The following is a 22,990-nucleotide window of genomic DNA, read 5'->3' as shown; positions in this document are numbered from 1 at the left end:
GGCTTCCCTCCTTGCATATTTTGCATCGCTTTACGATTTTAAAATAAATTACTTGAAATTTGTGTAAAACATGTGGCCAACTCGGAGTTCAGCTGGTAGTTTGTAGCTAGAGGGCCAAAAGCAACAGGTTCATTGATCGCATTCGAAATGCTTCGTTGGCCCCAGCAGGTAGCTGGTGTGTTTGATACTTTTGGGCTGGGCCTGGACCGAATCCGAATCCGAATCGGATTCGAATGGGAATCGGATCGTTGAGCCAAATTAATGATGTTTAGATGCATTTCAATGCCCCCGGGCTGTCAGCAAGAGGCACATATGTCATTTGTTCTTGGTATATTCTTTATTTAATAATTAAAGCTCTTATTTAGTTTTCTTTTTCCTTTCTTGTGTTTTGTTTTTGCTGTCTCGTTTTCCACTCGATGAGTAACAACATAAAATGGCTGACTCTTATGTATATCATATAATCATCATAATGCATACATTTATTATCTAATTTTTTACGCCTCGCCGAATTGGAAATCTCTATTTAAAATATATAAAATATATATTTATATATATATTCGCTACCGTATTAATAAAAACGAAAAGAAGCTTCAAAATTTTTGCATCCTCACTCAATCTCGGTATTTGAACACTGACCCAAAAAAACAGGAAATCAGCATTTTAAAGATCATATCTTTATATGACAAAGTAACTACTGGATTTCGAATTAATCGCTATTATATTATTGTTTGACCTACTATGAACGTTGATGTGTGTGTGTATGCTTGTGAATGAATGTGTATCCTAAAAAAATCCAACATATCAAAAAGCTAACTAATCCTGGCCTATATCGTAATCGCGTCTAACTAATAATCGTTTCCAATAAGGACGAAAACCGTTGTTATTTATTATTCACAAGATGTTGTGCTTAATGCGATGGAAGCAGCAATGGAAAATGGGAAAATCTTCTCCGACTTTGATAACGACTTTTCGAACTGTTACACTCTGATAAATCTGAATTTTGGTCTCGCTTGAGCTATTTTCGTACTATTTTATTACCCTTTCTGTAAATAGACATTTATCTAAAAAACGTTTGCATTGCCTTGCCTTTGCCTGGATTTAAGCCATTGAATACCTAATCATTTCAATTTGAATTTGGATTTAGCCTAGCCGAATTCTATATACATTAGACAATCAATTTGGTCTGCTGTATTCATTTCATTCATTTCTCTCATTTGTTTTGTGGCTAAATATATTCTATGTATATAAGTGACAAGACAACCTCACTAAACATAAGTTTTGTATATATATATATGTATGTATATATGCCATTTGTTGTAAGCTATATAACAAGAATACACACCAAAAATGTCCTATCGTATTCCTCTATATGTGTATATATTTGTGTATGTACGCCTTGTTCAAAATAGTTTTAAACCCGATTTGAATGACCGACTAAATTCCTTGGACTATGCAATCGCCTATGCCTAAAACTAATTGGTTTGCTTGGCTTAAGTTCTAAGTGTTGTTGGTAGTACCCGTACTAGTGTCGAACAAGTCAAGTCGTCCCCTCTAATCCATGAAGTAGCTAAAACTGCGACGCTTGAGTCGTCTGCTCAGAGCCGATCTGGAGCGTGTTTTTAACCTTAGTTACCCGGACTTTATCCAGCGGTCAATGGAGTACTCCAGTGCGGATATCCAGCTGTTGGCGGAATAAGGTACAAATATAACTTATTATTATGAATTTGTGCGATATAACGTACCGCTTCTTATCCATTTCGCTTTCGGTGCAGAAGAAATAGTGACGCAATTTCGTCTCTGGTGGCACTATCTCGAACGAGTTCTTCTTGCCGGATGCATTGGCGGACATCGAGGCCACTTTGTAGCCGTGCAAGCAGGCCATGCCTAAATAGAGAAATGGCATTAATTGCTGGCCAGTAGTCAGTCAGTCACCTGCTTTCTTGCCGGCCTCATTGTTTGAGTTGACTCACCGAATGCACTCTTGCTATTTGCATCTTGGTAAAAATAGAGGCAGGCATCCTTAAGAACGCAATAGCGTTTCGACCAACCGCACCACCTTGAGCCCAATTTGAGTAAGTAGCCGAAGCAGTCGGGCCGCTGAATGTTGCTGGGACTCTGGTACAAGCACCGCGCACTGTGAGGGAAGTGATGTGAGAGAATGGATCAGTTAAACCGCCGTCTCAGAGATCAATGTCCCCCAACCTCTTGTCCAGCCACTGGTTGTCCTGGGAGGCCGCTTGTCTAAGCAGCTGGAGCCACCTGTTCGCCATCTCATCGGAATCGGCAGCCACGTACATGGGAATACCCTCGCCGGCATCCACTTTGAAGGCAAAGGGTTTGCCCACATCCACAGGACACAGGTCCACGGTATGCTTGGCCATAATCATGGCGCCAACGGGCTGAGAGTCCTGCGAAATTTGGAAATCATTTTAGAAAATGCATTGCTTTTTTCATAACAAAATCTATACTCACATCTTCAGTTTTGTAGTAATACAGACAATTATCGGGTCGCAGGGAGAACCAACGACGCACCCATTTCTTGGTATTGGGCGCTCCCTTGGCCTGTCCACTCTGCCGCCACAGGTATCCACTAAATATGGGCTGACTTGGCGGCTCCAGTTGCTCGTGCATTAGCACCCCAATGGTCCGGGCCACCTGAAGTTCCAGCTTCTCGCAGCCATCGTGTGCGATCTTGACCACCTCGGTGTGGTGTTTGTCCAGCACTTGGACGCCATTCACGGATATGATGATGTCGCCCACCTCCAAGCCAGAGCTCTCCGCCGGAGTCTCCGGTTCGATGGCGGCCACTACAACGGGCTTGGAACCGTGAATACGGAAACCGAATTCGCCGGAATCGCTCTTGACCACCACGGTTTTGTCCACGCCTATGTACAAAGTTTAAATATGATTAAATAGAGAATGCTTTTAATAATATTATTAATAATTTAATTATAATGCTTCTGAAGATTTGGTATCCTATTATTCAGTATCTGACTATACTAATAATCGGACAATTTTTCTTCTAGTGCATGGATGATTATTTTTAGAGAATGAGAGAGAGTGAGAGTGTTCACACATGAACACGAATATATTTAAAGACTTACAATTTTGGGCTCCGTTCATATCTTATGTAAATGAATCGAGAGCGATAAATTATATTTAGGATTTTGTTATCTAAAGCGACATGGGTGCATTGCTCAAAAACATGTAATTTAAGTGCACACTACATGAGTCAGTCACTTGAGATCGTTCCCCGCCTCCTAAAATAGTCCCTTAGTGGGAGACCACAGATAAGGTCCTCGCCGCTCAAGATAGGCAGATGTGCCCGAGCGTGGGACCTCGATAAGGCGGGGACTATTTACTTAGGCCTCTGCGTAGGCCATTTACTTTAAGATGCGATTCTCATGTCACCTAGTTAAACCGAAGATATTTCCAAATAAAATCAGTTTCTTACAAAAACTCAACGAGTAAAGTCTTCTTATTTGGGATTTTACATTTGGTCAATCGAGCCTTTAATCGACTCTGCAGTTTCCCCCTACCAAAGGTAAGGAACTCAGAGAAAGGCCAGCTCCTTTAAGCATCTTACAGCTAAAGGTAGCAAAAATAAGTGACTCTTGTTTCCCCCTACCAAAGGTAAGGAACAGAGTATAAATATAAAAAGCAAAAAGATACAAAAGAATCTTTTATGTTTTAAAACAAGCACCTTATAGTCTATAGCTAAAGGTTGCTTTGTGTACCATTATAAATTGTGGTAAGGCGTGCTTGAGGCCATACATCAGCAATTGTGAAATTAAAAAGTGCATAACAAAAGTGCCTTATAAATGCTCTAATAGCATTAAATCAGCTCATAAATAGAGTGCAGTGTATATGCCATAAGAGCATAAATTAAATAAAAAGTGCCTGAAAACAGTGCCTTATAAATGCTCTAATAGCATTAAATCAGCTCATAAATAGAGTGCAGTGTATATGCCAAAAGAGCATAAATGCCGAAATAAATGGCTAAAAAACAAAAAAATCTGACTGGACTACAAAAATAATAAAACGTGCCAAAAAAAAAAAAAAAAAAAATCATCTTTAAACATCAAAGGAGCCTCTACCAGCAGCAGAAGCAGCAACAACAGCAGCAGCAGAAGCAGCAACAGCAGTAGCAACAGCAGCAACAACAGCAGCAACAGCAGCAGCAACAACAACGACATCAGCTAAGTCAAAACAAGAATTTTCTGTTTATCCAAACACACATATATATATAAATACATATAAAATACATATACACGTACTATATATATTAAGAAATTACAAAAAATTTTCAAAATGATGTCAGAAAAGACTATTCAATTCCTTAAGAAGCAGTCCGAAATTATTTTGGAAATTAGAAAGTTGGAAGTAAAACCAACATTAACAGATGTAGAAATTCTAAAATTAAATGAGCTTCAAAAATGTTTCATTGCTAATCATAGCAATTTGTTAAAGATCGGCGTTGTCGATCATGAATATTTTAACGCGAAGCAGTATGATTTAATAATGATGGTGTTAGAAAAAATTAAAAATAAAAATGAAAAAATTAAGGGCGAGTCGGTAGAAAACACTTTCCCTAAATCAAACACTGTCCCTAAATCAAACCCTCCCCCTACATTAAACCTTGAAATGTGTGGTCACCCTGAAAAAGAGGGTATAGCACAAAACAACGCTTTAAAAGTAGAGCAGGCATTTCGAAATAATGTTGGCCAATTTCGAGTATATCTAGAAGATACGTCTAAACTAATAGACAGTAGTCCAGATTTCCTTAAAATAAGGAAAAATAAAATTGAATTTTTATGGCATAAAATAGATAACCTGATTGAACAGGTGAATAGTCATTTTGAGAGCTCGCTATTCGAAGAAGAAATTAGCGAACTTGAATTTGACAAACAAAATATTCTTACAGCCATTAATAGTCGACTCAGTGGCACAATAAATAAAGCTGAAATGTCGACGGTTGTTAAGGCGGAGGAGTTACCAACCCTGCCTAAAATACAGATTCCCACTTTCCTTGGTGATTCCAAAGAATGGGATCTTTTTAATGAACTCTTTACAGAGCTCATACATGTGAGAGAGGATCTCAGTCCTTCTCTCAAATTTAATTATCTAAAGTCAGCATTAAAAGGAGAAGCCAGAAATGTGGTTACTCATTTACTGCTCGGCTCTGGAGAAAATTATGAAGCCACTTGGGAGTTTTTGACCAAGCGATATGAGAATAAAAGAAACATATTCTCAGATCATATGAATAGGCTTATGGATATGCCAAATTTAAATTTAGAATCCAATAAGCAAATAAAGACATTTATTGACACGATTAACGAGTCAATTTATATTATAAAATTAAAGGCACAATTACCAGAAGATGTGGATGCAATTTTCGCTCACATAATTCTTCGGAAATTCAATAAAGAATCACTCAATTTATATGAAAGCCATGTTAAAAAGACAAAAGAAATACAGGCACTTTCTGATGTCATGGACTTTTTAGAGCAAAGGCTCAATTCTATATCATCATTCTCACAGGAAGTAAAACCTGTAAAGAAAATGATTAATAATAACAAGAATAAAAATTATAGTGACAATTGTGCATATTGCAAACTACCAGGGCATTATTTAATTCAATGCCATAAATTTAAAATAATGAATCCAGCAGAACGGTCTGACTGGGTAAGAAAAAATGGGATTTGCCTAAGATGTCTGAGGCATCCGTTTGGTAAAAAATGTATAAGCGAGCAGCTTTGTTCGACTTGTCGTAAACCTCACCACACGTTACTTCACTTTGCAGGTCATAATCCAGAAAAAGTGAATACGTGTAGAACAACAGGTCAAGCCTTGTTGGCCACGGCCTTGATTCAAGTAAAGTCGAGGTATGGAGGCTTTGAACAATTAAGAGCATTGATTGATAGTGGCGCTCAAAGCACAATTATTTCAGAAGAGTCTGCACAGATTCTAAAATTGAAAAAATTTCGGTCTCATACTGAAATAAGTGGAGTATCTTCCACAGGAACGTGCATCTCCAAGCACAAAGCGGTTATTTCGATAAGAAATTCTCCGAAAAATTTAGAAATTGAAGCAATTATTCTCCCAAAACTTATGAAGGCACTTCCAGTCAACACGATTAATGTTGATCAGAAAAAATGGAAGAACTTTAGATTAGCCGACCCCGATTTTAATAAACCGGGTCGCATTGATCTAATCATTGGAGCAGACGTATATACTCACATTCTGCAAAATGGAGTTATAAAAATAGACGGTCTCCTTGGGCAAAAAACTGATTTCGGGTGGATAGTTTCTGGATGTAAAAAATCCAAAGGAAAAGAAACCATTGTAGCCACAACAATAGAAATAAAAGAGTTAGATCGCTACTGGGAAGTGGAAGAAGAAGAAAAAGATGATATCGAGTCTGAAATCTGTGAAAATAAATTTATCAAAACGACAAAAAAAGATTCAGATGGGCGATACATTGTGTCAATTCCATTCAAGGAGGATGTCACCTTAGGAGATTCAAAGAAACAAGCGATAGCTCGTTACATGAATCTGGAGAAAAAACTAAAAAGAAATGAAAAACTTAAGGTTGACTACACTAAATTCATGAATGAATACATGGATTTAGGACACATGATTGAAGTGAGTGATGAAGGCAAATATTTTTTACCGCACCAGGCAGTGATTAGAGATTCAAGCCTTACGACCAAATTGAGAGTAGTTTTTGATGCTTCAGCAAAAACTACGAATAACAAAAGTTTGAACGACATAATGTGGGTTGGGCCACGAGTTCAAAAAGATATTTTTGACATTATTATTAAATGGAGAAAATGGGAATTTGTTGTTTCGGCAGACATTGAAAAGATGTACCGACAAATTAAAATAGATAATGATGATCAAAAATATCAATATATTTTATGGAGAAATTCTCCAAAAGAAAAAATTAAAACATATAAATTAACCACAGTCACTTACGGAACTGCATCTGCACCATATTTGGCTACCAGGGTTCTGGTAGATATTGCAGATAAATGTAAAAACCAAGTTATTAGTGCAATAATTAGGAATGATTTCTATATGGATGACCTAATGACTGGAGCTGATTCGGTAGAAGAAGCTAATAAATTAATAACATTAATTCTCCATGAATTGCAGAAAGTTGGATTCAACTTAAGGAAATGGATTTCCAACAATTCCAAAATATTAACCACTGTGGAGGACACAGGGGACAATAAGGTTCTCAATATTATCGAAAATGAATGTGTTAAAACTTTAGGACTAAAATGGGAACCTCAAAATGATTTATTTAAGTTCAGCGTAAATTGTAATGATGAATCAAAAAATATAAATAAGCGCGTTGTGTTATCAACGCTAGCAAAAATATTTGATCCGTTAGGATGGTTGGCACCAGTCACGGTTTCAGGAAAACTTTTTATTCAAAAACTTTGGATAAATAAAAGTGAATGGGATCAGGAATTATCCATAGAAGATAAAAATTATTGGGAAAAATATAAAGAAAATTTATTATTGTTAGAGAATATTCGAATCCCAAGGTGGATTAATTCAAACAGTTCTTCAGTCATTCAGATTCACGGATTTGCGGACGCCTCCGAAAAAGCATATGCTGCAGTAGTCTATGCTAAAGTAGGACCTCATGTTAATATAATAGCTAGCAAAAGTAGAGTCAACCCTATAAAAAATAGGAAGACAATTCCCAAACTCGAGCTGTGTGCAGCTCACCTGCTTAGTGAATTAATCCAAAGACTAAAAGGATCAATTGACAATATAATGGAGATCTATGCTTGGAGTGATTCCACGATTACCTTAGCATGGATTAACAGTGGTCAAAGTAAGATCAAATTTATAAAAAGAAGAACGGATGACATTCGGAAATTAAAAAATACTGAATGGAATCATGTTAAGTCAGAGGATAATCCAGCAGATTTAGCATCCAGGGGAGTGGATTCTAACCAGTTGATCAACTGTGATTTTTGGTGGAAAGGTCCGAAATGGCTAGCAGACCCAAAAGAATTTTGGCCCCGGCAGCAGTCTGTAGAAGAACCTGTCTTAATAAATACGGTATTAAATGACAAAATAGATGATCCTATTTACGAATTAATAGAAAGGTATTCCAGTATAGAAAAACTTATACGTATAATAGCATACATAAATAGATTCGTGCAGATGAAAACAAGAAATAAAGCCTATTCATCAATTATTTCAGTAAAGGAGATAAGAATAGCGGAAACAGTTGTTATTAAGAAACAACAAGAATACCAGTTTAGGCAAGAGATAAAGTGCCTTAAAATCAAAAAGGAAATCAAGACAAATAATAAAATATTGTCATTGAATCCATTTTTGGACAAGGATGGGGTTCTAAGAGTTGGAGGAAGATTGCAAAATTCCAATGCAGAATTTAATGTTAAACATCCAATCATTTTAGAAAAATGCCACCTAACAAGCTTATTAATAAAAAATGCTCATAAGGAAACATTGCATGGAGGGATAAACCTAATGCGAAACTATATCCAAAGAAAGTATTGGATTTTCGGGTTGAAAAATTCGTTGAAAAAGTATTTAAGAGAATGTGTAACGTGTGCAAGGTATAAACAAAATACAGCTCAGCAAATAATGGGTAACTTGCCAAAATATAGAGTGACGATGACATTCCCGTTTCTTAATACTGGAATAGATTACGCAGGTCCTTATTATGTTAAATGTTCAAAAAATCGTGGCCAAAAAACATTTAAAGGATACGTTGCTGTATTCGTTTGCATGGCCACCAAAGCCATACACTTAGAAATGGTAAGCGATCTAACTTCAGACGCATTTTTAGCAGCACTCAGAAGATTTATTGCTAGACGGGGAAAATGTTCCAATATCTATTCAGACAACGGAACAAATTTTGTAGGAGCTGCAAGAAAATTAGATCAAGAGTTATTTAATGCAATACAAGAAAATATAACGATTGCAGCGCAGCTTGAAAAGGACAGGATTGATTGGCATTTTATTCCCCCGGCAGGACCTCACTTCGGAGGTATTTGGGAAGCTGGAGTTAAGTCAATGAAATACCATTTAAAGCGTATAATCGGCGACACTATTTTGACTTACGAAGAAATGTCAACTCTTTTATGTCAAATAGAAGCATGCTTAAATTCAAGGCCATTATACACTATAGTTAGTGAGAAGGACCAACAAGAAGTTTTAACACCAGGTCATTTTTTAATTGGAAGACCACCTTTAGAAATAGTCGAACCAATGGAAGATGAAAAAATCGGAAATTTGGATAGGTGGAGACTTATCCAAAAAATGAAGAAAGATTTCTGGGTTAAGTGGAAAAGTGAATATTTGCATACGCTCCAGCAAAGGAATAAATGGAAAAAGGAAATTCCTAATATAGAAGAAGGGCAAATAGTTTTATTAAAGGATGAGAATTGTCATCCTGCAAGATGGCCTTTAGGAAAGGTGGAAAAGGTGCATAAGGGGAATGATGATAAGGTCCGAGTGGCTAAAGTAAAGATGCAGGAAGGATATATCACTAGACCCATTACTAAAATTTGTCCCTTGGAAGGAATAAAGTCTGTTGACAAAAATGAGGCTGACCAAGAGCCAAAAAGACGAACTAGAGCGACATCGGGAATGTCCAAGATCGGAATCATTCTCTAAAAGTTACTGGGTAGAGTTAGAAAAGAAAAGTAGTTGGTTGTTTAAGGTTCCTGCGAATTCAAAAGTCCGTCTGCAATGTACTGGCTCTCAAATTGAATTGTTTGATTTGCCTCAGCAAGGAGTTTTAAGCATTGCGCCATATTGTACGGCAAGAACCGACGATAAAATTCTAGTTGCCCACCATAACATTCAGTCCGAAAGTGAAGAATTATTATCAACACCTTATATAGGAGAAGTTAGTGAAGTGCCGAAGATTATTTGGGATCCGCTGAAACTATCAATATTAAATCATACTGAGGAATTTGAACGATTGAATAATGAAATTAAATTTATGAAAGAGAACCATCAAAAATTGAAAGATTTACATTTCCATCATATTTCCGGACATGCTGGATTAATTATTGCTTTAATACTAATGATAGTATTAATAATATATTTCATACGGAAATGTGCTGTGCAACAAAGAATGCAAGCAATAACCTTTGCAGGTCCGTTGCCAGTACTATAAATATCAATAGTAAATAAACAATAAAATAATATAACAAATAAAAATATACAGTCCACTATATCGTTGTTTAATAGAAAATGTACTTCTACATAGAAAAAGCAAAATGTTTAAAATAAGTTAATTGAGTACAAATTGTTGAATTAAAAATAATATAAACCATAATTGTAATCCAATAAAATTAAAAGCCAGAAAAACTAGGCCCATTGAAATCTTAGTTGCAAAATAAATGAACATATATCAAATAAATACAGTCCACTACTGTTATAAATGCAACTAATATACTAATGTACATCTCAGCTTTGCTGGCCCTTTGGCAGAATGTTCACACATGAACACGAATATATTTAAAGACTTACAATTTTGGGCTCCGTTCATATCTTATGTAAATGAATCGAGAGCGATAAATTATATTTAGGATTTTGTTATCTAAAGCGACATGGGTGCATTGCTCAAAAACATGTAATTTAAGTGCACACTACATGAGTCAGTCACTTGAGATCGTTCCCCGCCTCCTAAAATAGTCCCTTAGTGGGAGACCACAGATAAGGTCCTCGCCGCTCAAGATAGGCAGATGTGCCCGAGCGTGGGACCTCGATAAGGCGGGGACTATTTACTTAGGCCTCTGCGTAGGCCATTTACTTTAAGATGCGATTCTCATGTCACCTAGTTAAACCGAAGATATTTCCAAATAAAATCAGTTTCTTACAAAAACTCAACGAGTAAAGTCTTCTTATTTGGGATTTTACAGAGAGGTTAAAGTGATTTGTGTTATTTTATTTCCGGATTTCGTCCGGACATCATTTACCATGTGTACCGTTGCTCAGTTTGGTTATCACATAACTTTCGCGTGCCCAGACCAAGAGCATCAGTTTCAAGACCTCCTCCAACTTTCTTCTAATCGAATCCGGCGTGGAATTGGACGCTATTAATTCTGTTTGGTAATATGCAAAAAGGGGAAAATAAAAATAATACAAAAACTAAAAAAAATACGTAAGCAAAAAACGTTCAACGGCAACGTTTGATTTTGCACTGTTTACTAACCAATCATTTGGCCTGAGTATTGTGTAAACAGCACAAAAATATTCCGAAAACTTTTCGCACTTATTTCTTTACATTTGGCCCAAACCGAAGTACCGAACGGGAAGCGTTGCGGATTTTTTATGGTCGGCACACAACAAAGCACGCACCTCAACTATTTTCGATAATAGAGCCAAAAAACTATGGGTTTTTTTTTTTTTTTGGTCTGTCTATCTATGTATGCCAAGTGCCGGTCATGAAAATTCGGAGCGCCACGCCATTCATTATCTCTAAAGTTCTCCCACTTGGCGCTTTTCCCCCAATCTCTCTCTCTCTCTCTCTCTCTCTATTTCTCATTCAAAAGCACGTTGTGCCAAAATTAGAATCTTGTTTGGGTGTCCGAACAGGGTGCTCCAAATGGGGGGCATTAGACTTACGGAAACTGTTGTGCTTCTGGCGGTGGTACATCTCCAATGTGCAGCGTCGCTGGACGAGGCGATGTAGGATCACTTGGTACTTGGCATGGAAGCCCTTCTCCGACTCAGTGGAAGCTCTGCGCTCCCTGGAACGATCTGTAGAGAAAGAATATTCTTGTATTTACTCTTGAAGATTTTATTACCGTTCATACAGTTTGTGATTATGTTAATAACAAAACATGTTCATTCTTTTGCCAGCTCCTTCTCGCACAACTTCTTGCAGATATCTTTGGTCGCAAATCTTCTGATTAAGGTTTGACAGGGATTCTTGATTTTGTAACAAATATTTCGGGATTCACTATAACCATACAATACCAGAGAATCCTTTCCCGCTATGCATCTATTCACCCTAGGCAACAGACCGCAAATGGCTAAAAAATAATAATTATAGCTAAGAACACGTTATAGACACCTAATGCTTACGATCCTTAAGGGCCAAGACATTCAGAAGACGCAATGCGAGTGAGAGGATAAAAAGATCAATTTTCATTCCTTGACTATGTTCTATATCTAAGCTTTTCCTTTGAAATGCGTCTATAAGCCCTGAGTAGAAACACTTTCCTCGTCAACTGTATCGAATGCTATTAGTTTTGGAAAATGTAATTTACACTTCCCATTTACCTTGTTTATTTATCGATTATTAATCCTATTTTTACTTACCAAAACACTGATGGTCCAGTTGAGTCCACAAGTCATCGTCGGTCAGTCGTGTATAGCGTCCTGCGTCGTAGTGTCCCTTATAGATAATGTGCTGACTCTGTTCCGTATCGGGCAGGACACAAGGACTGGAGCCGGCAGGACGAAGGACTGGGGTATTGGGAAGACTGGGAATGCGTCCACGCTCCTCGCTCTGCAATAAAATGTTCATTGAAATTTTCAATTCATGATTGATTACAGTGGTTTTATAAATTAATTGATAAAGGTTTTTTCTTAGCATTCATAGATATCTTTATCGTAAAGAGCAGAGACCCACCTTTGCCCTAATATTCTCCTGCCTGGTTTTGTAGTGCCTGCCCCTTTCTCCATGATAGCGCTCCTCGGAACGGAACCGCTTGTCCATCTTTTTGTACAACCGCTGTGTGGTCTTGGTGGTTACCGGCGAGTCGGCGAAGTCCGAGGGAGGCTTGACGATGTCCTGCTCGATGTAGGGTATCGACTCGACCGAGTCACCAGCCAGTTCGCTGATGGTGTTGCTCTGCTGCTTGCCCTCCATCTCCTTGCCGCAATGGTGGCAATGACTCTGTTCGCCACTGGCCGCATTGCCATCGGCTTCGCTGTAGAACACGGAATCGGAACCTGGCGACACAGAGCGCAAGGACTCGATGGACTTGGCCTTGAGCTGAAAGGCGTCCGATGTGGACTTCGATTGGGTGCCGCTAGTTGTGGGCAGTTTGGGTGACAGCAAGGATGTGGGCGTTGCGCAACTATGTGGTTTCTTCGCCGGCAATGGAGCCACCACTGCCTCAGGTTGTGTGGTCACTGAGGATTCCGATGTTGGTAACTTAGATGCGGACGATGGCGCTGATACGGATGTCACGGCAGTGGTGGTGGTTCCTGCCACGGCGCCTGTTGACATGCTGGCATCTAGTAGCAACTCTGTGTCTCCACTGCCGCTGCTCAGGCCGAAAATAGTGGGCGTGGCACGACTCCTGCGTACCGCTGCCGCCGCCAGGACATCTTCCCGTGAACTTTTTCTCAACTGCCTGCGTATCTTGGGACGGAAGCGTTTCATTTTGCTGGGACTGCTGCCATTGTCCATGGTTCCAGAAATCGATTGCTCTGGCGATGTGATCTTGCTGGATCCTGCGGGCTTTTTAATGGGACTGGTTAGGGCACGCATGTTCTCCTTTTCAATGTCCAGCTTCATGCTAGTCTTGCGCCTTTTCCTTTCGTCTTCCTGTCGCAGTCGGCGGGCCTTGCTCCTTGTGCCCTGCTTTTCTTCATCCTCCTCGTGGGGACTCTCGTAATAACCGGATGAGGAGTACCGCACTTCGCTGCGCTCATCCTCCGATATGGAATCCGGCTTGGGCTTAACTCCAGGCTGTATGCATTCTGCTGAGCTGACTTTCATCTGGGACGTTCCCGAACTGGTCACCGTTTGGGGCAGACTTTCCTTGGCAGGAGATTTGATGGCCGCTCCCGAGACGGGACAGCTTCCTGAAGAGGTGGTACTACTGATGGAGTGCGATGGCGATTTCCTGGTCAGCTCTGCCACTGAGCCAATGGGCGATTTTAGTTGAGCCTTGGTAAGAGGGGCCTGCTTATCCCGCTCCTTCTCGTCGTGCTGGAGGAGATCCTCCCGCATGGAGTAGAGGGAACTGGCGCTTTCGAAGGAACTGCCGGCGTGCGTCTTTTCCAACTGCGAGCTCTGGGTGGACACTGTCAAACAAAAAAGGCATTTACACCTTAGTTAGTAGGGATCATTGAGGAAGGGTATTAGGCACAGCTAAAGCATTGCGGGCAAGGCATTTGATCAGGCATCAACAACATTTAACTAGGGAGGCGAGAGAGAGAGAGAGGCAGACAAAGTTGAGATGAGGTTGATGAATTCTACGGTCTATTAGCTATAGGCGGTACGAGTTTAACACTATGGCGATAAGCAAGGAGGAGGTGAAAGTGGCAGTGGTTTTTTGGAGCAATGTCGGTGGAGTGGTGGCCACGAACACAATTCGTTTTGATTTCTTAACACTCATTCATGGATCAAGACTTGGATTATGCGCTTTGGTACGAGTTCTACACACAGACAGGAACACGAACACACACAGCACGAGTACGGGTACGAGTACGTATCGGATCGGGGGGGCCCAAACCTGGCACTTGTGTGGTCGACGATGAACTGGTGGTGGTCGGCGGTGTCTTAATACCTGGTGTGCGTTTCGAGGTGTCCGTGCAGGTGGCATACTCATCTGTATTCGTACTGCACTCCGATATATCTGCACTCCTCGCATAGTCCGTGGCGCCCATGGGCAGGAACGAGGCATCCGAGTGTCTGCCAAGGAGTAATAGATATATTAAATAGGTTTAATCTTTAGGTGAACTTTAGGGATTACTCTTCCCCAAGTCAGTGCAATCGTATCATATCCAATGCATACTTTTGGGCAGATACTGCATATAAGAGCTTATCGATAGAAATACCATAGTAACCTTTGTTTGGCGGTTCCACCAGTGAACATGAGCTGTCGGGCGTCCGGAACCGATCCCCTGGGGACCATGCTCCTCTTGGGCAGCGGTGAACTTATGCAGCTGTCCAGAATCTGATTTGTAGATGGAGTTACGGCGATGGCTGGTGGTGGCATCATTGGTTGGGTGGATGTGGGCCTCGATGTGGTTGGTGTGGGGGTCTTGATGATCTTCGGCAGTGTTTGTAGGCCATAGGTGGGACTCTAAAGACGACATTATAGAAATAAGATCCACTATGAGAATATCATAAACCCACTTGTTCCTCAAAATCCAGGGCATCGGTGTCCACCGAGCTTCTCTGCTGATGCTGCAGCAGTAGGTTCTTCCTTTTCGAGGATGGAGTCAACAGTAAGTTGGAACTGTAGGAGCCATCGGATATATCCCTCTGTTCAGCTGTCAAGACAGTAACCTGCGACTCATTCCATATGCCATCGGAATGATCGCGGGTATTGTCATTGGCCAGCGAGTCTGAGGAAGGATAAGTTGAGACATTGGCCAGCAGCTCATCGCGGCAAGGACTGGCCGGAGTTGATGGGAGTCTCAGGCCAGTTAGTGTGGGAGTTTCAGATGCCTTGTCCTCGTAGTCATCATCCAAGCTTACAGATCGCTTGCGGAATTGCGAGCGTTTGTCCTGGATATTCTCCACATCTGGCTGAGGAACCACCCGGCAGCCACAGGGCGTTATGTTCTCGTACAGCGGTTCCTCATCCTCCTGCAGATCTGCCTCTAGTTTCTGCTCATCTTCATCGATCTCCTCGCCGTCATCCTCCTCTTCGGGCTCGGAAACCTCGTCTTCGTCCTCCTCCTCATCGCTGGGTTCAAGTTCAACTTTTCTCACCTCAACTTCGACTGGCTGTGACTTGGGCTTGGGCAGGGTCAGAGCTGCCGCCTGTGCCATCCGCTGCTGTTGCATCTTTTTCATGGCGATCTCCGCCTTGTGCTGCTTACGGTGCTTCAGCTGGAGCTTAGGGCTCGGCTTGGGCGAAATGTGCGGCTTAAAATCAATAAATATCTCCTGCTCATCCCGAGCTTCTTGTACGGCTGGCGGCTCATCCGGAAAACAGCTGACCTTGTCGCGCCTTCGAAAAGAGCTCCTTGGACCGAAGCCATCGATGAGCTTCTCTGTTTGGCCATAAACCGGCATGGATTGGCGCCTCAGATCATCGCGACGAAATGGAGAGTCTATCATCTGAGGCAGCATGGACATCCGGCGATGTTGGGCCGCGTGCTCCATGCAGACCTCTGAGCTATAGCTCTCCGTTTCATGGGGATGATCTTCCTCCTCGTCGTAGTACTCCTCCACATCCTCGTCGTCGTTCTTGCAGTACTCACTTGGTGGTGGCAATAAATGCGATTGGCTAAAGTCCAAGGGAACACTATCGGTCATTAGTTCGGAGCTCTCCGTGATATGCCTTCTAGGCAAACTATTCGAATAGAAATCCGTATGCGAGGTACACGCTCGTCGAGGCAAACTGTTGCTCTCGTAGTCGAAACTTTCATTCAGAGCCACTGCGGCAGCATTCACATTCACATATTCCACACTTTGCTCGGATGGCGAAGGACGTGTCCGGCTCAGGTGCTCCATTCCCAGTCCGTAACTGTGGGCATCCAGCAATGGTGGCGGCGGTTTGTAGTACATGATGTTGTTTTGGGCATCCGAAAGGGTCTGCAAAGGGGTCACATCCTGCGACTGAGTGCGGTAGATCATCTCATGCGGGTATATGGAACTGCGGATGGAAACGAACGTTAAATTCAGAAAAATTCAACAACAAAGTGTATGTGGTGCTCGAAAGCAACTAACCCCTGTTGATAATGATGGGAGGAGGTGCCATCCTTGCCATTGGGTATTTCGGAGAGGCTTTTCGTTAGTTTTTTGCCATTCTGCAGGCCGTTCGTTTGAGCCCCCTGGGAAACCACCTTGATGCGATGTGGTGGCCGGGGACTCAAAGCCAGGACCTGGGTATTGTAGCCAATTTGCCCCTGGCGACGGGCTGCTGCATCTGTTTGAGTGGCCTGCGTTTTCATGGCGTTGCGGAACTTCTTCTCGACGATGAGAACTTCGGGACTGGGCAGTGGAAGAGCCAAGGGCAGGGGTTGCGGAATGATCAGTCCGACCATGTTGTCTGAAATTCAATAAGTGATTACGATAAATACAAAGTAATGGCAAAGATTATTTGAAAAATACATATGGGAGTAAACTTCTTTTGTTTTGAGAGCCTAAAGTGCCTAACCTTCGGCTGCATTGGGTAGTCTTAATCTGATAGGGGCTTCTCTCATCGTACCTGGGCGTGCTGGCAATTGGGTGGCTAAATCCTCACCTGGAATGGGCTGGTGCAGGTGAATCGGGGCATGGTGGTGCTGGCATGGCTGCAGTTGAACTGGTGGTGGCAGCCAGGTTTTTGGCAGGGTGGAGCTCTGTTGCGGCTGCATCTGTTGCGGTTGCTGTTGGGCTTGGAGCGGGGGCTGGAGTGTTTCGTACATGGAGCCCGTGGCAATAATGGGCTTCTTGCCCCCAATTAATCTCTCCTGGCTTCGGGCCGTTTTCAAACGGCCTGAGGATCGGAATCCGGCATTCACATTGTCGAAACTTGTGAGTGTGTGCGACCTGGCAAAGCTCACGTGTTTGGTTCTGCACAGAGGAGTTGTTGAAAGACGATTTATCGAGGGGATTATCCCAAGGACTTACCTGACATTTCCGCCCTGTTGTTGGTGGTGGTGCTGATGGTGTGTGGTTGGCATTGTGGCGTATGTGGGGCAGTGATACGAGCTGTAGAGTAAGCACATTAGTGGAATGTTAAGCAAATAATCGTGGCAATATTTTAGCATTTTCAACACTCAAGCATTTTCTTTAAATTTTATTCATTTTATTTTAACTAGATTGTTTTTGCTTTTCGGTCACGTGCAGACACATAACATAAATAAAAGTTTTTAATTAGCGCACTTTTTTTTATCAAAGTTTGTTTTTCGCAAATTTTTGCATACATATCTTATTTAAGTATTTTGTTAGATTTTAGATCACTTTACATACCAAACATTTAGATTAGCGATTTGATTGGTGTGTGATGTTGGTGGTGTAGGATTTGGTGGAGCGCAAAGCTCGACATAATAATTCCGTAGCAAAACATCCTGGTAAAAGGATTCAAGTGGTGCTGTACAACAAGTTGCCCTTTACACATTTTGATCATTTCATTTAGTATTTGGTGGGGTTTTGGTTGTGGCAATATCAATTGATAAATTTTGGTTGATTTTTATAGTCGTTTTTGGTTTTGAGGAGAGAAGGACAGGTGGATGAATAACGAAAGAGTACACGAAAAAGTATTTTTATACAGCATTTCTAGTAGGTGGTTTATCAGTGGTTTTTCGAGTGGTTTGAGAAGAGCTTGGAGGCAAAAAGCGGCATTATGCAATGGATGAGTCGAAAGGAAAGTTCAGGCAAGCATTGCAAGCGACTTACATATATATACAAAAAAATATATATATATTTACATAGATATCGGGAAAGTCGAGGTATTTGGCGAGCGACAGAGAGTTAGTGACTACAGATAGTGCGACAGTTGGCATAGCATTTTACGGTTTTGATTAGGGTTATTTTTGGTTCTTGGTTATCTGTTTCTGTAACGACTTTCGATCGCCTGGCCAGGCGGTCCATACCTGTGGTCCGATTGGTAGTCGGGATTGTTGTTGGTCACCTGCTGCTGACCAATCCAGGTGTAGCGTCTACCCAGGTCCGCTTCACCAGATTTACCAATGCTCAGAATCGACGCCGGTTGACGGCGAAAATAGGAACTTTCCAATTCGTGTGTGTCCGTGTAGCTGTTCTGGTAGCTGCAAATTAGACAAATTCTCTTTAGTTACCACATCTTTGCTGAAATAGTTTTCCACCCACCGTGGATATTTTTCAAATGGAGCATAGGCGGCCAAATTCTCATCGGAGGGCACCCGCCGCCCCACACAGCCACCCAAAAAACTGCCCGATTGCGTTTGACCGCGTCGCGAAAGGCAGCCAAAAAATCGTTCCCGCCTAGGACGCTGCTCTATGCTGTGCAGCTGGCGATCTGTGAGACAGTACTAGGAAATAAAATTATGTTATACATGCAATATAATACCAAGAGCATCATATATATTTCACCTGTTCCCGAATATCTCCGCGCGAGTAAACTGAAGTGTGAGGATGCAACTCGGTGGACAGCGTATGGCGAAGTCTTCGGCGACCAGTGTGTTCATCCTCGGAGTCGTAGCTGCGATCCATGTGGCTGGAGTAGGTGGTCTATGTGATAGATATAATACGAAAAAGGTTAGGTGTTTGAACCTAGACACCCTGTCGTATACTTTATTTGTCTCATTATAATATTACATATACGCCCAGTATACAAAAATAAACGAAGAAACTTTATAGCTGGCAGTTCAAGTTCAAACTATTTTACCTGAATCTGTATAACTGTTTCACTTCCCTGCCTATATACTTTGCTAATCCTGGCAAATCCCTAATTTCCATCCTAGTTTTGGCTGCCGTCTCCTGAGCTGTGCTAATGTACCTTGCTGAGTTGTCCTTTCCCGCTCCCCAGACTTGCAGCAAAATAATTGTGTCAATCACTCGCTATGACAGCGCCTCTCCTCCGCCTGACAGAAATTAATTTTACTCGCCGCACACTTTGTGGTGTTTTGTGTTTGGCGTTTTGGCGAGGTGGTCTACTTATGAGTACGAACCTTGGTGGAGACCTCAATGTTGCCCAATGACACAGCATGATGCAGACCTGTAAATGAAAAGGTCGTTGTTTCATTTGCCAGCGGAATAAAAGATGTGAATTTGTGCCTTTGAGCCGGGGATGCCAAGGACTCACCAGTTCCAGTCGTTGATGTTGACGATGCTCTGTTTGTGCCACGCAAGGCAATATCCATTTTCAAGCAACAAAGGAAATAAAATGGAAAGAAAATAAAAGCGAAACAGGGGCAAACACACACACACACACACAGGAGATTCTATATATATATATCCAGGGAAATCCTTCTTGCAGCCTCCCTTTTTCGTGTCAATTGTTTGGGCCAGGCTTTGAAATCCTTTACTTTAGCTGCTCCATGATGACTTCCATATGGATGATTAAAAAACTTAATTACTACGAGTACGGCCTGTTGTTCGTTGTCATTTGAATCGCTTATCCAGACGGTTTCGACTGCGTTTGTATACTAATCTTCGTGGACTTATGCAAGGCAGTCAGCAATCGATATTCGCGCTGGCCAAAAAAGCGATGGAAAAGTCGTAGGAAAAACGCAAATTCAACGCTTTTTGCTGGCGCTTTTCCGCTGCCTTTTAATTCGTGAATGTTTTTCCGTGGAGTTGCGCTGGAGTCTCGTTAATTGTTCTTAAATTTCGCTGAGTTGGCTGCTTTTCACTGGGTTTTTCTCAATTTTTTTCGGCTGGGGTGTGTGTGTGTGCTGCGTGACTTGAGTAACCCGACAGTTTTCACGGATTTTCCGGTCTCGAAAACACGCTCCACACTCGACGGCGCTGATGCTGGAACTGAAACTCAGGCAGCATTCGCATTTTCCGACGCACCGAGAGAGCAAGAGTTTTCCGCAGGAATTTTAAGAGAGCCACGCTGGAAGCGAGGCAAACATAAAACAGATGTTCGGATCTGCTGCGTGGGGAGGGTGGTGGGCTAGTGGATTTTCTGGTCCTCTGGCTTTCGGCGGATTCTGCGACTGCAAAAGCGCAACAATGAAAACGCCTGGAAGTTGGCAGCAGCAGCGGAGCATGCGTTTGCGCAAAGCAGCTCCACAAAAAGCCAGCAGGACGTATGTCAACAAGGCAGACAGTCGGCCAGGACATGCCATCGCCGTCGTCATCGCCATCGCCACATCCCTGTGCCTCATGCAGCTATTTCGGTGGCAGAAACCGAAACAAAAAAATGCGAGCAACTGAAGAAACAGCAGCATCGTCACGTACCCAAGGGCTAAATTTCACTTAGGTCGCGTTCGAGGCGTCCACAAAAGTTGACTTCACACGGCTTTCATGTCTGGCTTTAAGGCAAAAACATGTCTAACAAAATGTACACGGTAACACAACTTTCGTTTCACTTGATTTTACATGGAATCTTCGACAACATGAACGTTTACTTATTAACGTTTACATTTATATATATTATATATTTAGATATATTTTAATATAACCAGAAGAAACATACATAAGTACTAACAAATTCTAAGATGGAATGATAAAAGATGCCAGTAAAGAAGAGTGCAACTGGCTCTTAATTGACGATGATTGAGTGCATAACTTGATTGTCTGAGTAAAGATACGAATGGCTTAAGCCTTTTAAAATATTAAGGTTGTCATAAGTATAAACCTTTTAACCATTTTCCCGGTGCAGACCCATCTTATCATCTTCGGGAAAGCTTTAATCGTAGCTACGAAGCTTTCATGCCTTTGCGGAAGAATTTAATTGGTTTTTGTGTGCGAGTGGGGAAGTGCTGGGCTCCGGCATTAGGAGTAGTTAGGTTAATTTGCTTGAGATATCTGCCACAAAATGAAAGAACAAAGCCAAACAAAGCTGCCACTGCAGCATTTCAACTAAATTACTCTGAAATTTCCTATGGCATACTTTCGGGGTGGGAATTAGGAGACCAGGGGTCATAACAAAATTACAACAGCTACGGCAAGCCACGAATTTAGGTCTGTTTTATGGCATTCGGACACATATAAAACGTTTGAAGATTCATTTAGCGGAAGGGGAAATCACCAGAATGAAACTCATTGTGGTTTCTTAAGGTCTTAAAGTTGTCCACAAAACTTGAGTTACATTTTGGTGTTTCTACATAGTGGATTTAATAGAACTGATAACAAAGAATAGTATGGAATAAATGTTATCCGAATTTTGCTGCTTAACCGTTAAAATAGTTATAATAACAGATTATTTTCTACTGATAGATGAATAGCTACTTCGTAACGATGAGCTATCTTATTTTTTTTTGTTTGCAAACATTTCATAAAGAGGCGTTGAATACCAATTCCCCCTCATCATTGTTTTTCCTGCTTAAGAGCTGAGTAAATCATAACTCATATGGGGCTGACTTTGCTTAGTCAACAAGTTGACATGAGAGGTTAGCCCTTGCCCAATCTCTCTCACCGCATCTGTACGAGTATATCCCCATAAGCTAGGCCAATCTTTAATCAGTTATGTAACCCGAAATGCCCAGACCGAAAAGCCTCAACCATTTCCTCAATATAGACGACGATAGTTTCCGTTGCACGGTGTTTGCTCAGAGTCCACACTACCAGAGCCAACGAAATCATCCCCAGTACGAGCCTATATTTCCACAGCCGAAATGTTAGTGTGCGTGTGTATCTGGACGTGCATATGTATGAGTTTGCCTACACAGCGAAAAAAACCGTTTAGCATTCAGAATATGTAAATCAATGAATGGTGTATGCATAACAAGAAATTTATCTTCTCACGAAAATTTCCGAATATAAAATTTAAATTGTTTGTGGAATTTAACCAAAAATTAGTTTCAGTGCACGAAAGTAAGCTAGCAGCAAATTGTCTTATGGGCCCTGTGAAGTTTCTCGCCGTCGCAGTGCTTACTACGCAAATATTCAGGCTTTCCTGCTACGGCGACTTAAATGTGCTTTCGGCCTGATATTGAGGCAAATATCAAGCATACGCACTGTGGTCCGACGCCCCGGCATAATGCATGAAAAATTGAGCATGTCATTGACGCTGGGCTGTATGCTATATGCTATATATATGCGTCATATATGTGCCGAGTGTCTGCCGATTTACCCAGGACGACTGTTTACAGTCTAGGCACGTTTCGTAATGGGGACCCCGGGGTTATGTGCCCACAATATATGCAACATTTAAGGGTCGGTCTTGACTTTTGCTAGGGTAAACTTTTTAATCGCCTCGGCTTTAGAGTGCTGCCTCTTTTATGGGCGGTATCCCGTGCCGCACAAATTGACGCTTTATGTTAATGCCATTAATTAATAAATGAAATATGACATTCACACTGTGGCGCTGTTGAACCTGTTTATTAAATTTTAGCACGTAATAAATGAAAAGTTTATTGTGGCCAAACACAAATCCTGTCACTTTTGGGGTTAAAACGCTCAACTTACCCGACATTCGGCGATTTCTGGATT

General features: G+C 41.5%; 3 protein-coding genes across 9 annotated transcripts; 1 reads left to right on the top strand and 2 right to left on the bottom strand.

The window, feature by feature from the left end:
- Positions 1 to 315: 315 nt before the first annotated feature.
- Positions 316 to 20,342, bottom strand: LOC6613285. 7 transcript variants are annotated; one of them, XM_032713959.1, is made up of 21 exons: positions 19,692 to 20,342; positions 19,558 to 19,604; positions 18,980 to 19,117; positions 18,737 to 18,918; positions 18,502 to 18,675; positions 17,537 to 17,617; positions 17,169 to 17,479; positions 16,652 to 16,973; positions 15,107 to 16,577; positions 14,815 to 15,053; positions 14,535 to 14,659; positions 12,644 to 14,049; positions 12,331 to 12,520; positions 11,632 to 11,766; positions 11,219 to 11,302; positions 10,983 to 11,108; positions 2,473 to 2,885; positions 2,203 to 2,408; positions 1,971 to 2,134; positions 1,743 to 1,884; positions 316 to 1,681 (listed from the first exon to the last, which is right to left on the bottom strand). In XM_032713959.1, exons 1-21 carry the CDS (start codon positions 19,747 to 19,749, stop codon positions 1,630 to 1,632), a joined length of 6,066 nt encoding a protein of 2,021 aa, XP_032569850.1. In that variant the 5' UTR covers positions 19,750 to 20,342; the 3' UTR covers positions 316 to 1,629. The 7 variants fall into 7 exon arrangements, with proteins under 7 accessions (XP_032569850.1, XP_032569843.1, XP_032569845.1 ...); XM_032713952.1 differs by lacking the exons at positions 10,983 to 11,108; positions 11,219 to 11,302 and adding an exon at positions 17,879 to 18,016 and having other exon boundaries at positions 14,481 to 14,659; positions 17,133 to 17,479; XM_032713954.1 differs by lacking the exons at positions 10,983 to 11,108; positions 11,219 to 11,302 and adding an exon at positions 17,879 to 18,016 and having other exon boundaries at positions 17,133 to 17,479.
- Positions 4,242 to 10,249, top strand: LOC116800206. Its single transcript, XM_032713960.1, has 2 exons — positions 4,242 to 9,181; positions 9,906 to 10,249. The coding sequence occupies exons 1-2, from the start codon at positions 4,312 to 4,314 to the stop codon at positions 10,175 to 10,177; spliced, it is 5,142 nt and encodes a 1,713-aa protein (XP_032569851.1). The 5' UTR covers positions 4,242 to 4,311; the 3' UTR covers positions 10,178 to 10,249.
- On the bottom strand, positions 11,783 to 12,198 carry LOC116800207. Its single transcript, XM_032713965.1, has 2 exons — positions 12,094 to 12,198; positions 11,783 to 12,041 (listed from the first exon to the last, which is right to left on the bottom strand). Exons 1-2 carry the CDS (start codon positions 12,158 to 12,160, stop codon positions 11,854 to 11,856), a joined length of 255 nt encoding a protein of 84 aa, XP_032569856.1. The 5' UTR covers positions 12,161 to 12,198; the 3' UTR covers positions 11,783 to 11,853.
- Positions 20,343 to 22,990: the final 2,648 nt, after the last annotated feature.

Source organism: Drosophila sechellia, chromosome 2L (genome assembly GCF_004382195.2).
Source record: "Drosophila sechellia strain sech25 chromosome 2L, ASM438219v1, whole genome shotgun sequence".
In the NCBI taxonomy this organism is placed as follows: Eukaryota; Metazoa; Arthropoda; class Insecta; order Diptera; family Drosophilidae; genus Drosophila; species Drosophila sechellia.
Note: the sequence above shows the minus strand (reverse complement) of the source record. Positions and strands in the feature narration are given on the sequence as shown.

Bases quoted from the DNA above. Each gene is read 5' to 3' on its own strand.
- LOC116800206 (XM_032713960.1), top strand. From the start codon at position 4,312: ATGATGTCAGAAAAGACTATTCAATTCCTTAAGAAGCAGTCCGAAATT. The intron at 9,182-9,905 runs TTAGTGAGAAGG...ATATAGGAGAAG, and splicing joins AAGGCCATTATACACTATAG to TTAGTGAAGTGCCGAAGATT.
- LOC116800207 (XM_032713965.1), bottom strand. From the start codon at position 12,160: ATGAAAATTGATCTTTTTATCCTCTCACTCGCATTGCGTCTTCTGAAT. The intron at 12,042-12,093 runs GTAAGCATTAGG...ATTATTTTTTAG, and splicing joins TGTCTTGGCCCTTAAGGATC to CCATTTGCGGTCTGTTGCCT.
- LOC6613285 (XM_032713952.1), bottom strand. From the start codon at position 19,749: ATGGATATTGCCTTGCGTGGCACAAACAGAGCATCGTCAACATCAACG. The intron at 15,054-15,106 runs GTGGGTTTATGA...TGTCGTCTTTAG, and splicing joins CCCTGGATTTTGAGGAACAA to AGTCCCACCTATGGCCTACA. The intron at 2,135-2,202 runs GTTGGGGGACAT...CTTCCCTCACAG, and splicing joins AACCAGTGGCTGGACAAGAG to TGCGCGGTGCTTGTACCAGA.